The 16697-nt window shown below is 40.5% G+C and overlaps 1 protein-coding gene across 1 annotated transcript in view; it reads left to right on the plus strand.

The window, feature by feature from the left end:
- LOC308081608 (uncharacterized protein) overlaps positions 1-16697 on the plus strand; it is a gene marked incomplete at both ends in the record, with an annotated part of 146000 nt that overhangs the window by 126015 nt on the left and 3288 nt on the right. The window contains 7 exons of the mRNA XM_080457969.1: positions 3286-3332; positions 3558-3772; positions 5532-5803; positions 6643-6759; positions 11696-11849; positions 12640-12711; positions 14296-14616. Coding sequence (XP_080314095.1) covers positions 3286-3332; positions 3558-3772; positions 5532-5803; positions 6643-6759; positions 11696-11849; positions 12640-12711; positions 14296-14616 — 1198 coding nt within the window. The remainder of the gene's footprint in view (positions 1-3285; positions 3333-3557; positions 3773-5531; positions 5804-6642; positions 6760-11695; positions 11850-12639; positions 12712-14295; positions 14617-16697) is intronic.

Here is a 16697-nt window from a genome sequence, read left to right on the forward strand (position 1 = left end):
CAAGCAGTCAAACACATATTGTGAACTCCTTTTTATGTATATGTGGCACTCCAATACTTAAATAATATACTTATAAATTAAACAATAAAATACAAGTGAAAAAGTTTGTAAAAGTGCAGGGTGCTTAAAGCTAAAATGTCCCACTACGCCACCTTTTGAGAGGTCTGGTCCTCAGTTAAAACTTTAAAAAGGCAACACAGGTTCGTCTGACAACTTTGAGATTTAAAAGGCAAAAACTTAAAACTGAGGCAAAATTGCAAAGTGAAACAAATGACTTTTATTGTAAATTACCCTAGTTACAGTGGCATCTAAAACAGCCAACACAATAAAATGCCTATCTAAAAACAAACTAAAAAGGGCCCACTAACTAAAATAGAATAAAACAATAAAACGGAGAAACCAGCCAGTTACAAGAGGAGAAGGCTAACAGAATTGTCAGAATTGGACAGCAGCATTGATGGCACCACCTCACACGTCAGTCGCGTCAATGTCCCTGTGGAAGACAAGGAGGGACGCCAGTCACAGATTCACGGTACTTTCACAATTCTGTTAGCTTAGCTCTCTGGGGACCACGAGTATTGTTGTCTGATAGAAGACTTACCGGCGAGGCAGAGCTATGCTCTGCCGCTGCGGTTGTTGCACGTCAATACTCGGGTCGCGTCCTCCTTCTCTCGGTCCTCCACAGGCACGATATGGTCTGTGTGTCATATGGGGTGGTCGCCGTCTTATATCGCCTCGTTCTGCCTGTCCGTGTCCTCATCTGGCTGGTCTGTTGTCTCCGTGTGCGCGTCCGTACCCTGGCTCTGCTCTCCTGTGTCTCGCTACAAACATTTAAAGTTGGTCCAGTCTCTCGGGGGAACCTCCCCTCTGCCTACTCGGCTCTGGATTGGCTGAGAGAGCTCCACCTGATCCTATGTCGCACGGCTGCTGTCTATCAGTGTCTATTAGGGTGCCATGGCAGAAACAAAAATTTACTTAAGGCAAAACAATTACAAACTCCAAATATAGAAAACAAAAGTAGAAAAACAAACCATGCACAAAAATAACACTGCAAAAAATATCAAACATCAAAACATCACAGCAAAATAATAGTCACAGCAAAAGAAAATAATGTTTTTCTGCCTACTGACATATAAAGTGCTGTAACATGTGTTTATAATCACTCATTCAAACGTAATTAAATAAAAAATAAATAAATGGTATAGGTAATGGTATAATTGTGCTGCATATAACATACAAAAATAAGGTTTTCACAGCTGTTAGAGAAGGGCATGTAGCAACTCATAATGTAATAATGGTTCATAATGTAATAAACTAAATGTAATAAAAGCTCAATAAGGTTCTTTATGTAATACATTATTATTACATTATGCAAATATCTGTTATGTTACAGATCACTCATGATTTTATTACATTATGAGCCGATTATTACATTATGAGCTTATATTACGTTTAGTTTATTAAATGATGAGCCGTTACTACATTATGAGCCGTTATTACATTATGAGCCTTATTACATTATGAACCGTTATTACATTATGAGTTGCTACAGGGCACTTCAAAGTAGATTACAGTACACTCAGTTAAAGGAGTAGTTCAGCCAAACAATGACTTATTTTCTATCAATTACACACCTCATGAAGGCTTTAACTCATGGCAGAGATGTCCACGAGTCTCTGAGCTCGAGTCCGAGTCAAGTCTCAAGTCTTTGAGGCTCGAGTCGAGTCAAGTCTCAAGTCTTTGAGGGTTGAGTCGAGTCGAGTCCGAGTCAAGTCTCGGGTCTTTGAGGCTCGAGTCGAGTCGAGTCTCAAGTCTTTGAGGGTTGAGTCGAGTCGAGTCCGAGTCAAGTCTTTGAGGGTCGAGTCCGAGTCAAGTCTCGAGTCTTTTTAAAGTCTTTTAAAAAAAAAAAAAAAATGGGGGGGGGGGGGGGGGGGGGGCATAGATGTAAAAGTATAGACAGGTCATAATAAATCACATTAGATTCACAGATTAGAGATTTTATGTATTTTCCCCACAATTTATTTTCATTCAAATGAAATATGATTGAACTTGCACTAATAATGACTTTAGTTGATTTTTCACTCTTTAAAATATAGTATTTCTTAATTATTAATAATTACAGCTTGTAGATTGGCTATTTTCATGATTTTTAATTGTTTTTAAATAATAATAAAAAAGGAACATACAAGATTTCCACCCGACAGCGATAATATATAGCCAATATGGTTCTGTATCAGTATATGAGTCAGTTTTTGCAGATTTCATTCTAATTGGCTACTATGCCTGCATATGAATTTCATGGGCCTGGGTAGGTCACCCTGGCTTGGCGGAGATATGCCCTGTTGCGCACACTCGACTCCGCACAGCAGTCCAACAGCAGAGCAGGTGAAAGCAATTCACTTAAACGAGGGCTGTGTTGCGCACCAAAAAACTGTCTAAATGTGGATCCCCAGTTCAAATATGATTCTTTTGGGGGGTCACGGCCTGAAAAGGTTTGAGAACCACAGCTTTTATGCAGTGAACATTACATGAGCGTAGCGTTTACCGTGGTGAAGTGTTGAATATTCACCCAGCTGGGTTTAACGAAATGAAAATCCGATGTTTCCTAAACGTGCTGTCACAGATGATCCGACCATCTTATAAAAAATGTAAGCATATGCCAAGATAACTGAGGTTATATAGCTGATTCTGAGCTAAACATATTTGTTTAATTTCGTTAAATTTGTTAAAGTTTTTATATTTAAACTTTATGATGAAAGGCCGCGGCGGCCACACACATAGCAGCTGTTGCGCTCGCCTCTCCATGTTTACGTTAATGAGCAGCATGAAACAGCTTGACTGAAGGCTGAAGCCGGCTCCGCGCAGCGCGCACTGGAGCGGAGGTTTCTTTGCGGGGGGGGGGGGACAGGGGAGTGGAAGTTTTTTGGGCATTTCATTCATTTATTTGTCCAAAAAATAAACAAAAAAAAAAGATTGTCCACGAGTCTTTGAGGCTCGAGTCGAGTCAAGTCTCAAGTCTTTGAGGCTCGAGTCGAGTCAAGTCTCAAGTCTTTGAGGGGCGAGTCAGAGTCGAGTCGAGAGTCTCGTTTTTGGCCACTCGAGTGCGACTCGAGTCCGAGTCCCTAACTCGAGTCCCCATCTCTGACTCATGGAGATTATTTATTTTTGGTCGCATTCCTAAGACAATCATTTGATGACCAGCGGAGTCTCAGGTAGGTGACTCAATTGAGTCTCATTGAGGAAAGTTACTGATTGTTTGTTTCCTGACTGCTTTCTGCATTTCAGACCTTTTCACCCAGCGTGAACACAGAACATAAAACCTATGAATACAGGTCAGTCATCCTAAACAGCTTCATTGGTAGCTTCCTCTATAAATGTAGAAGTTGTGTCTTTAAACCCATCAGCTGATCACTCACCACCACAGCTGTTTCCACAAACATGTTGTTTCTATTCAACCAACCACTGGCATTGTAAATGAACTGGATGCAACATGTGGCAACATGACACCTAATGAAGTCAATAGATGATATCAATAAAATTATTGTTTTGTGTCACAGCTCCAAGTTACCCGAGGCAGGGCTGTCCCATTGCAATGAGACAGGGTTGATGTTTAAAACGACAGGGGAAGCAGAGGTCCTCTACAAGGCTGATGAGTGGGATGAAGAACAGCTCCAGTCAACAGCAGGGACTCCTGCAGGGCCTCTGTATGACATCAAGTGTCCTCAGGGGTCTGTCAGCCAGCTACACCTGCCTCACTGTGAGGTCACATCCGGTGAGGCGCTGCTTTTAGCATTGTCCAATCATTTTCAATGTTCTGGTTCAAAGTGACACAGTGTAATAATATAAGTTGGAAACCAGTGCATGTTGTTAACACACGCGTGTCTAAGCGGTCAGCCCGACCGATTTTGAGATTTTGAAGTCGATTCGCTCATCTTCACTCATGAAGCTCTCAGAAGGTAGTACATTATGATCACATTTATAATGCATTATAATGCACTTATAAGGCATTATAACACTAATTATGTATGACAACTTATTACGTTTATAACGTATTATAAGTGTTAGTCATAATGCATTATAAGATCAGTGGTACAGCACATTATAACTACCATAACGTAGTCAGTTATAAAGCATCTGTGTTAGAAGTTGTTATGCATAATTATAAACATTTATAACGAGTGTTATGAAGCATATGACGCAATATGATGCATTATATTGCATTATAAATGTGATCATAATACATTATAGATAAGACCATTAAGTAAAGTGTTACCTGGTAGTTATAATGTGCTGTTCCACTAAGTTTATAATGCATTATGACCAGCACTTATAAATGATATTATTATAAGTTATAATACATAACCCTTGTTATAAGTTGTTATGCATAATTATAAACATCTATAACGAGTGTTATAATGCCTTATAAGTGCATTATAATGCGTTGTAAATGTGATTATAATGCATTATAGACGTGACCTTTAAGTAAAGTGTTACTGAATAGGGTATTTCCAAAGTAAAAGCGACTGAACTGTGGGTATTTAACAACGTGGATTGCCACTGGCCAGGTTTCTGGGAATATTTTCCTCCCAGACACACATTCTGAGTTCTATATTAGATTTAGTTTTCTGTCTATAAGCCAAATGAAGCGTAGTATACCTGTGAGGTGTGAGTGGGATTGAAATGTTGTGTAGCCTAAGCAAAGTCTGTTTGTGTGGTAGGCGGACTTTATGCCGTCATGCGACTGTTAAAGAGACAGTTGTGTGTTGTTTCTTTTCTTTTCTTTTTTCGAGGTTTACCGTAAAATTGGATAATTCGTTTTAACAGGACGTTCATGAAAGTCCTTGCGGGCTTGTTTTCAATGAGGGCCTGTGAGCAATTAGGGGTTAAGAGTTTTGCTCAGGGACAAATTTCATTTCATCGACACATATGCTGGCGTGGCCTGGAATCGTACCTGGGGCAACCAGGGCCTCTGGCTCCCTAGGCGGGCTCACTAACCACTCAGCTATGGCCGCCCCTAAATCTATGATGTTTAAAAGGGAACGTTGCTGATATTTAACCCATTAAACCCGGGGAAGCATTTTTGTCATTTTAGATTTTAGCTATATAATTTATTTATTTTTTGCAGATAACTCTTAGGATTTAGAACATTAGAACAGTAGTTTTCAAAAAATACAAGCCATGAGCTCGTATATATGCTATTTAAAACAAAATTGGAATTGTTTTTTACATAAATCTTCTCTTCTGGGGTTCCCTGTTACAAAACATTTTCAGATGGGGGGTCCGCTGCCAAAACATATAATTTTGGGGGTCCTTGGCACGAATAAGTTTGATAACTACTGATTTAGAAGGTATTTGTAGAATCGGCCTCAGGTCTTAATGGGTTAAACTAAGTATAGGATGTGAAAATAAGACACAAGACTTTCAAATGCCCTCTGTGTCACGTTAAACTCTGTAGGCACACGGAACATATTGTGTTGTGTCTGATTTTCACGCATATTAAATAATCTGCAAAATAAAACATATTTTCACAGGTGATGACCTTTCTGTGGCCCACATCTCTGATGACGGGAAGGTGAACTTCTTAGAACCAGTGGAAGTGACCAAGACTCACGTGGTTGTAGATGTGACCCATCTGTCGTTTTTGGGCAAGTTTGGGCTCGTGTGGAAGAGCATTCGGAAGAGCATTTCCAAACTACTTAAACCTAGACTGACCTATTGTCAAGTTCTGCTGTTCCTTCGACCACCAAGCGACAGACTTCAGATGAAAGTATTTCTGCTGCCAGGCAACGTGTCTATTGAAGAGGTAAAGTATGTTCTGTTAAGTAACTATGGCATCTCAGAGGGTTTGAATCTATTTAAAGGTAATTCACCCAAAACATTACTTATTATTATCAATTACACACCATATGAAACCTTGAGTTCATGGAGATTCTTTAGTTTTTGTCGCATTCCTAAGCCAATCATTTGATGACTGGCGGAGGAGATTAACACATTCCCTGCTATTGACGTAGATCTACGTCATTTAAAAAAAAAACTATATAACTATATACGAAATATACGCGAGAGGGCGCTCTTCCCCAACCTATGAATGATCCCTTGACTGCGTGAGAATCATAGAAGCAGAAATGACGTCATCCCAAAAATAGTCACTCCATCCACTCCCATGTTATGAGATGTAGAAAAACACATTAGCTCGGATTTCTTATTTTTTTTAAAACAAGCCATATTCAACTGTCGATTACAACAGAATGGATGATAGACGAGACCCTCCCCCTCCCCCCAGACAGCCTTTGTTTACATCCGTGTCCACATCGTAGCTTCCATGGCTCTCTGTGGATCTTCAAAATAATACAAAAATGCTGGCGGTGGCGGATTAATGAATGAATTAATACCTGGCAGAGAATGTGTTGAGTCAGACTCTGCAGGTAAAACATGAAATAGATTCACATTTAGAAAAGACAACCAGAGGATAGTCTGTAGTTGACAAAAATGAAAGACCAAAGTTTATAATGTAGTAGGAGGACAAAATGACCCTATTGATGGCAACAAAGCCTGCATACTGTACAGTAGCCTGTAAAATCTGCCCATGTACCAGACATTATGAGTGAACCAGCTGGTCAAGTTGTCTTGGTGTTCTTGTAGGTGAAGTCAAAGTTCTACAACAAAGAAGATAAATACATTGACTCTCCGGCAAACTGTCGTCTCGCTCCAAAGACAGTCTACAGTCTGCACTGTCCTCCACATGGCGTTCAACCTAAGGTATCACACACTAAACCTACTGTATAACCTGGTTTGATCATAATATGATCAAAACAGGTTGTACAGCAGTTACAAAACTATTTACTCAATATTTGATTCTTCTTTTTCTTTCTTTTCTTCTCAATCTTAAAGACGGGGTGCCGTGATTTTCAGTGATGTTTCCCCCCCTAAAACATAATCATCAGGTATTACGGTTATACTAAGAGGAAGATTTTTTTCAAAAAAGTGTACAGAAATTGTTACAATTATGTTTTTATGTGGACACGCCTCCAGTTCATTAAGTATACCTGGTTCTCACCTTAGCACCTCCTCCACCACCTTAGCACCACCCACCTGTCCTAGTCCCTCCTCCTCCTCATGCCCACACCTGTTGTGTTATGATAATGAGGGGAGGGTATATTTTTACTATGTCACTAAAGGGCTGTTTTTCTATTGGCACGTTTGACCCTCAAGGTTTCAGCCTCCAGGTAGAAACTCAAAATAGTCAGAGAAGACATAAAACACCATAAAACACCACCAGGGGGCTAAATGAAGTTCTATCAACCATTCTATCAAATCATAGACACATGAAAAACAGAAAAAGTGCAAAACCATGGCACCACCTCTTTAACAAATATATATTTTGCTATGATTCTCTGCTTTCTTATGAATTGAAAAAAAAATCTAAATATTTTAAAGACTTAAGGTCATTACACACCAGGAGTGACACAACAATATGAAAATGTGTTAATTCAACTTTTATTTTGGTGATGCTCGTTTCGAAAACTAATTGTCACTTTGTTGCCTCCTTATAATAGTGTTCAGTGTAATGTACTCACAACACACTAGTTATAATAGTGTTCAGTGTAATGTACTCATACTACACTAGTTATTATAGTGTTCAGTGTAATGTACTCACAACAAACTAGTTATAATAGTGTTCAGTGTAATGTACTCATAACACACTAGTTATAATAGTGTTCAGTGTAATGTACTCATAATACACTAGTTATTATAGTGTTCAGTGTAATGTCCTCACAACACACTATTTATAATAGTGTTCAGTGTAATGTACTCATAATACACTAGTAATAATAGTGTTCAGTGTATTGTACTCATAATACACTAGTTATAATAGTGTTCAGTGTAATGTACTCATAATACACTAGTAATAATAGTGTTCAGTGTAATGTACTCATAATACACTAGTAATAATAGTGTTCAGTGTATTGTACTCATAATACACTAGTACTAATAGTGTTCAGTGTAATGTACTCATAACACACAAGTTATAATAGTGTTCAGTGTAATGTACTCATAACACTAGTTATAATAGTGTTCAGTGTAATGTACTCATAATACACTAGTTATAATACTGTTCAGTGTAATGTATTCATAACACAAACAGCTTTTTAAATGAATGCAAATGAATAACAAAAAAACAAATGCTCACAATGTGTACGGACGGACCTTTAGCCTTTGCCAGATCGGGCCACATATAAAATTACAACTTGAGTTTAGAATGATGGTAAAATTACAACTTGAGTTTAGCTTTTCCGCTTTAATTTTATTCAAAACACACTTTTTGGTACAAGTCCTACCAATGTTGTAATCGGAACACATTTGTGGTCACTTGATGAAGATGTATCAGTCAGATTTATCACATTGCATTCTGTCTACAATGGGCTTTCAAAGTTTGTGGGAGGAGCCTGTTTTGCACGAAATGCCTCAAATTATGAACGCAACATCCGATTGCCGTGAAACTTTGAATGCTCACTCACAGTAAGCCAAGGAAGAACCACCACCCCACATTATTCAAATTGCCCTCATGGTGGCGCTATAACAGCTCACTTCATGTTTTGGTCTATAACTCTTGAACTGTAGGTCGTACAATCCCATTTTCTTTTCTTTTTACGCCCCTGTCTGCATTCCATCATGACACAACTCCCCCGGCCATTTGTGCCAGATTAGGTTTTCCACCAAATGTGGTCCAAAACTCACAATATCTCTGAGGACAGGTGATCAAGATGTATCAGTCAGATTTGTCATATTCCATTATGATTGGCTAAAATTAGCTGGCCCTGGGTAGGTAGCCCGGCCTGGCGGAGACCTTTTTCGGAGAATTTTCTATTTTTATTAGTGTGGTTGCCTATTGACAATCAACAATTGTCGATAGGGCATAGCAGTGGTGGCCATTTTCTGGTTCCACTTCAAAATAGTCAATGCTTTTTTCCCATTGACATTTCCAAAAATATTTATATCAATTCATTTAATCCTAGAATAAAGCCATCCAGGGTCCTGGTGAATCATGACCATAAAATTTTTTTTTCTGTGATTTTTATTTTATTTTATATTTAAAGTTGTACAATGCAGAATCACAAATAACGATTTTTAGCAACCTCTGCTGGTCACTACCGTCACTGCATACAATTTCCGTAGTCCTCGATTACCCAGAATTCCATTCGTTTTCACCGGAAGCCGGAAGCGTTTCAAAAAGCGATATTTTAATTGTTTTATACTATCTACGGATCGTTTCTCTTAGCCAGTGGAGCATTAGTTACCATGAGCTGTGCTTTCTTTTTCTATTCTTTTTCGATCTTCCAATCCTACATTCTCTTGAAATCAGCGTGAGGTTCCTTTTTGTTATTAGCGCGGTAGTTCCTGGCCAAACAGGAAACCGTTGCGGTATTTCCTGGCCGACGTCATGACATCGGCCAGGACGTCGGCCACGACGTCATGACGTTGGCCAGGAACGTCATTTTCCCGGGAAAGTCCCCCCAGTCCACGTTCAATAGAAAATATATAAATAAAAGGCTTCCGGGGGTGAAATTCATGGAGTGGGTGTAGTGAAACTTTTGCCACTCACAAAAGATATACAATTTAACTTTAGTTTTGTTGAAAACGTTACCTAGTATGCCTTTAATTATATGATATACTATATTTAGTAAATACCCTTTGTTTTGCCGTTTTCAAAAAAGTTTTTTTGTTTTATGGTCATGATTCACCAGGACCCTGGAAGACTTGATTCTAGCTTAAAATAATTGATATCAATATTTTTGGAAACGTCAATGGGAAAAATGCATTGACTATTTTGAAGTGGAACCAGAACATGGCCGCCACTGCTATGCCCTATAGGAAAATGTAGTTATTTCTAGAGCTACCCCAAAACATTGGCATGCTACTCCTCACACAGTGGTGTTGGCACACACACACTTATACTGTAATGTCGTATGTCAAATCAACCGGCTTCATCTGTAATCATGTGCTTACATTTTGCTAAGCAATACGTTGTATAGTTTAGTTGATATTAATGTATTGGTGATTAAAATGTTCCCATGTGACAACTCCCATTCAAGTAGTTTTTCTCTCGGAAACCGTAAGGCTATAAAGTTACCTCTCTTGATAGAGAGGTTCACAGTCCAGTGGCCTATGCAGGACAAGATAATTACACCAGTCGACCTCATGGTGGTGCTATAACAACCAACTTTATGTTTTGGCTTATAACCTTTGAACCGCTGGTAGTAGAATTCCTTGGATGATAACGCAACTCCCCATATGGGCCCATGCTCATTTCTGTCTGACTAGATTTCCAAAACACACAGATTTGATCTCTGGACTCATGTGATCATACAGATCTTTGATAGTCCATACCGTTTGGCCGTAATTGGCTTCCAAATTTAGTGGGACAAAAATATCTAAAAATCATGAACATAACGTCCAAACAACCCAACATTTTAATCACATGTTGAGGGTTGTGTAGTCAACGCTGCACCAAAAGCAATTCCCCTTTGACTCATAGGGGCGCCACTAGAAAAATTTAACCATTTGCTGCAGAAGCAAGATTTATTTTCAACCAATCCCAACCAAATGAGTTACATATGATCTCAGGAGACATGTGATAATGTTGGAGGGGCCTATAAAAGAAAAGAAAAAAACATATCACCACCCAATTTGAATCGCATGTTGCATGGCCTTCAACACTATTTCTCCCAGCAGGATTTGCATCAGGGCAACCACAATTTCCCAAATTGCAACTATTGTTGTTGTTGTCTCCGCCAGGCCGAAAGGCATGGCGAGAGAGTATGTTTTCGCCCCTGTCTGTCCGTCCGTCCGTCCTGTCTGTGTGTTAGCAGCTAATCTCTGGCACCGTTGGCCCGGTCGCTCCGAAACTGTGCACACACACTCCCTGGATGCCAATTCAGAACCTCTGCCCCAATTTTTTCACATGGGCCTGTTATAGCGCCACCAGGAGGCCGATTTGTGCAAAACCCTTTTTTTTTTACATTACTCCTACAGATTTTATCCAAACGTCATGCAAATCGGTACACAGTATCTCTATAGTCATGTGATCAACACAAATCTGTCCGATTTCCCATATTCCATCCTCATTGCCTATGGTTGGCTTCCAAAGTTTGCAGGATTGGTCCGTTTTGAACAAAAAGCCTCAAACTATGCACGCAGCTTGCGATTTCCGTGAATTTTGACACGCACATTCCCACTAGGCCGAGGAAGAAATGCCACCCTTTTCACATTGGCCTGTTATAGCGCCACCAGCAGGTCTAATTTAGCAAAACACATTTTTGGAACAAAATGCCTCAAATCATGAATGCAGTGTCTGATTGCCGTGAAAGACCTAAGAATAAATGGCACCCTTTTCACATTGGCCTATTTTAGCGCCACCAGGAGGCCAGGAGGCCACCTGACCTGGCGGAGACCTGTGCTCCGAGGAGCACTTTTTCTAGTTATTAATAATATTCTTTGTTCGGCTAATTCCCATCGGGGTTGCCATTGCAGATCATCTGTTTCCATCTCGTTCTATTTAATAATAATAATAATAATAATAATAATAATAATAATAATAATAAATACTTCAACTACTACTGTACAACTTCTACCACTGCTAGCACACTACAGTAATACATCAATGCAATAGTAAAACAGTGTCATGTGTCTTCAGGCTTCGGAGCTATGGACATATGGACCAAATTATCATCCAACATTTGAGGTGATGATGGATCTCAATACAAAAGTCGTCTCATTGGAGCTACAGGACCTTAAGGACCCTAAGAAGAAGCCAGTGTGGACATACTCACTTAACCTGAGTATTAAAGGTACAGTTGTTTATTTGAATAGAATTTTGGAGAACTTTTCATTCCTGTTTATATTTGCACATACCTTTTGTCCGGGTTTCTCCTGGGCCGTGTTTCTCCTTCCGATGCCGGGACCAAATCCCTTATTCTACAATTCATTGCATTTGAATTTACGAGATCATCATGTTTGATCTTTCTACGAAAACCTGGGTGTATAAAGGATGACTTATGTTCACAGAAAGAAAAGAAAAAAACTCAGCGCTCTGCAACCATCCAAGGTCACCGGCCATGATAATATCCCCACCAGGTTCCTCAGAGACACAGCTGTCACCATTTCCCCCATTGTTTCCCATATTACCAACTTGTCCATCAGGCAGTGTCACATCCCTCAAGAATAAGCTTGTGAAAGTGCCCCCTTTGCACAAATAAAGAAGCAAATTAGACCACCCTGTTTCTATCCTCTGTTCCATCTCAAAGGGCACTTTATTTAAGAAGACACTGAGCTAGCTAGTCTTAGAGCCTCTGGCAAGGGATTCCAGAGCCTAGGTGCCCGGGCCGAAAAAGCCTGGTCGTTTCAATATGTTGGCGCTCTTTACCTGATAGTAGAGTCTTCTTTCACTTTCGCCCTGTCGTTTGGTGCCCCCTGACGTTGGTGCCCAGTGCTGCTTTTTTACTGTACTGTAGCTACTATTTTGATGAGTAAAATAATTTTGTATAAGTAGAGGGTATTTATTCAGAATAATATTTAAATACATTATTAATCATGTGTGTAAATACTGCGGTAAAGGCTTTCACTTCATGTCATCCACAGGACAAATTGAACCAACGAGAATAAGGAACACCAGGCTTTCTTGTCCAGATAGAAGACCATTCTCTTCACACGGTATGTTGTTGTTGCTTACCATTTATTACAGTATGTTATCCTTTGACTTGCTTAAAGACAAACAGGATTTCTTGAGGAGTAATTGAGGGACTTTAGCCAGTAAAATCAAGAATGTGGAAGCCAAGTAGAGGGTTATATCCTGAAATGGCCGACAACGTCCAAGCTGAGAACACGGGCCAACAATGCATGAGGAGGGTCCTTGGCAGTGTGACCACCATTGCAGCAGCAGAGGCCTTGTTGTTTAACACTCTTCTCACACACAAGGAGTGGGTCATTAAGGAGTTATAAGGATAAGGATAAGGATAATTCCTTTTAACAGGTCGTTCATGAAAGTCCTTGCGGTCTTGTTTCCAATGAGAACCTGTGAGCAATTGGGGTTAAGAGTCTTGCTCAGGGACAAATTTCATATCATCGGCACATATGCTGGGATAGCCTGGAATCGAACCTGGGGCAACCAGGGCCTCTGGTTCCCTAGGCGGGCTCACTAACCACTCAGCTATGGCCGCCCCATACCAGTTACTGGTAGAGTTCTCAGCAAGCCTGAAAATTAAAGCCCAGCACGGCCTGGCCCAGCCTGAATAAGGTTAAGCCCGAACTGGGCCCGACCGGTCCAATCCTCCTATAATTCTAGAAACCTCTGTGGTGGGTGGTGGTGAGACCAAAATCTCTTCTGCCCGGTTCTCCTCAGTTGCTGGAGCAATTGATCTGAATATGCACACAGCCCATTACCATGCGCACGGAACAGCGAAGCCCGTTTTTCGATTTCACCAAATCTCAGCTGTTTATTAGCATTTTAGTGTAAAAGAATGTCGCCATGGTTACGGCTGCCCAGCTTTGGGATGGCCCCGCGAGCTATGGGACGAACTGCCTCTCGGGTTGCCAGATCATGTGTGCATATCCCCCCACGGGTATGGACTAGTTACCATAATTTAGACCAGAGACCGGCCCAATAGACCCCCCCCCCCCAAAGAAAAAGGAAAGCGAGTTAATGCCAGAAACAGCAGTACAACATGTCATGTTACTGTATACATCAAATACAACAACATGCATAGGTCAAGCAGGATAAAATATTATGCCTTTGTCACAAGCTGATTTATCCTTCGTCGTGTGACGGTGTCCCGTGGCAAACACAGCTAATCTACAAGCCCACAACACATTGCATCAGTGACGCATTGTGGACTTGTAGATCGGTTCGCGTTCATGTGGGACACCGTTGAACGATGAAGTAAAGCCTTGTGGGGAGACTTCTCCCGTCTGCCTCTCAAACTGACGGCTCTGTGATCTCGCGAGACCAGCTGCCATTTAAGGTTACATGCGCCCAGAATCTCACAAGTTAGTCTAACGTTCTTACATTATTTTTATATTGAAAATGGAATATTTGAATAATGGAATTTTCGTTGACAGCCTTAGAGCCCACACAGTTTCTCCAGGCACTGCACTTTTGTAGTTATTGTTATTATTATTATTATTATTATTATTATTATTATTATTATTACCCTTATTATTATTATTATTATTATTATTATTATTATTATTATTAATATACCATTAATAATTAAATACATCCTCCATCTTGTCTTCAAGGTGTTTCCACAGATCAACCAAGTCTGACACGGATAAAGATCCCAAAAGACAAAGCAGAAGAGAAGCTGAAGTCTGTGAGATCAGACTTCGTTGAAAGAGTCTCAGAGGCCACCTTGAAATCTCTACTGGACGATCTTCTGCAGAATGATGTGATCAATGATGGAGAAATGGAGTCAGTCACAGGACAAAACCTCAGGACAGACAAAGCACGGCTACTCATCGACACGGTGAAGACCAAGGGAGACAAGGCGTGTTTGAAAATGATTGACATGATTAATCAACGGGACCCTTACCTCAGTGAACTGCTGGAGTTCATCTCAGGTGATTTTCTCTCTCTCTCTCTCTCTCTCTCTCTCTCTGTCTCTCTCTCTCTCTCTCTCTCTCTCTCTCTCTCTCTCTCCTTCTCTCTCTCTCTCTCTCTCTCTCTCTCTCTCTCTCTCTCTCTCTCTCTCTCTCTCTCTCTCTCTCTCTCTCTCTCTATGTAAGTATGGAGTCCACTTAATAAAAAAGACTTTGCAAGATTGGACAAATTGCAAACTGAGACTGCATGTGTAGCAAAGTGTCTCAGAGCCGCTGCCTGAATACCAAAAGCCTAAAGGTTGTGACAGACGGGGAGCGGTGGCGCGGGTGATACCGATCGCAACACGATCATTGTTGTTTTGTCCTCCTGCGCGGTGCGGGGAAAACAAAGCTGACCACAATCCAGCTCTTGCCGCCCGCGTGCGTGTGCACAAACGAGCACGAGCGTGAGAATTTCACAGGACTGCACCCGCCTGCCTCACCGCCCCTCAACTGAAAATTAATTACAGGCGCGTCGGCCGCTTCCCGTCTGAAATGACCTTAAAGGGAAAGACCACTTTGGTAGAGGTTTGGGTTGTGTAGTTACCTGCCATGATGTAACTCCAAAGGTGAACTTCCTGTTCATTTTACTATTTGAAGGACCGGATCCAGTCTGGGGTTTCTTCCTAATAGAACTAGCGAAATGAACAGGAAGTTGACATAAAAAAATTAATTAAAAAAATAGTACTGTGTTTGGTTCTATATTGTCTGAATCAGCTTTGTTTGTGTTCGTTTATGGGTTATAGTGCAGCGGCTAAAAGCAATATTTTGGGAGAATCGTTCACTTGGTGATACAAGCGTGAAACTTGGTACAGATCATCTTTAGAGGTCATTTATCGATTTTTTTAATCGAGCCACTTGAAAATCAAAGATGGCGGCCATTTTTCAAGATGGCCGACATCTTAGTGGGCAGTTAAGTGATATGATGGTTTATTTGGTGATACAAGCATGAAAATTGGCATGAGCAGTCTCTGTGGGTCACTTGACAATAGGCCACCCACAGCTACTTGAAATTTCAAGATGGCGGCCATTTTTCAAGATGGCCAACACTTTAGTGGAGCAATTAAGTTATATAATGGTTTATTTGGTGATACAAGCATGAACATTGGCATGAGCAGTCTCTGTGGGTCACTTGACAATAGGCCACCCACAGCTACTTGAAATTTCAAGATGGCGGCCATTTTTCAAGATGGCCAACACTTTAGTGGAGCAATTAAGTTATATAATGGTTTATTTGGTGATACAAGCATTAAATTTGGCATGAGCAGTCTCTAAGGGTTGCTTGACAAGAAAACACTCCCAGCCACTTTACATTTCTATTTTCAAGATGGCCGCCCCCTGGATCCTCAAAAGATACATTTTCTCATAGAAATTTATGTTTTTTTTTCTTTAAGGACGATTATACGATTATTATTATTATGCTAAAGAACAACTTTTAACACATCACAATATAGTTGTGTTGATTTGTTGATCATAGATAGATTAGATAAGAGTGAATATCTGCACTACCAGGGCACACTGGTGATATATCACTGCTGTTAAACTCAGAGTGGGGTTCAATGTCAGCTAATTGAAAGTTGGTATCCCAAATGCTGTCTAATTTACCCCAAAACAGTTAGATAGCCGCACCTGAATTGACAGGTTGTGCCAGCACGGGAGAGCCGAGCCAAGGTTAATGGGGTTTTAGTTAACCGGATGGTGTACAGATCGCTCAGGATTTAAATGGCATTGGATGAACGATCGAACTAAGTGTAGGGTTAAGGCACGAACTTAGTTGTATCCCATACATCAAAGTGCTTGGTAAAAGGTGGTAAAAGGATAAACCCTCGGCCTCTGCCTATGCTGCAGACATGGCAGAAGCCATCATAACAGTTGTGAAAACTAACTGGGACAGATGTTTAATTTGTCAGCAGGTCACCAAGGAAAAACTCATTCAGCCGAGTTTATTCAACAGAGAGCACGATCGTACTGGTTATGATACCATTGCAAGAAATGTTCCATTATTTCATAAGATCAATGCTCTGCCTATCTTACTTAGTCCAACCCGACTAGATGAAGGTGAT

The sequence above is a fragment of the Gymnoscopelus braueri genome, assembly GCF_963280865.1.
Source record: "Gymnoscopelus braueri genome assembly, contig: SCAFFOLD_51, whole genome shotgun sequence".
Classification (NCBI taxonomy): Eukaryota; Metazoa; Chordata; class Actinopteri; order Myctophiformes; family Myctophidae; genus Gymnoscopelus; species Gymnoscopelus braueri.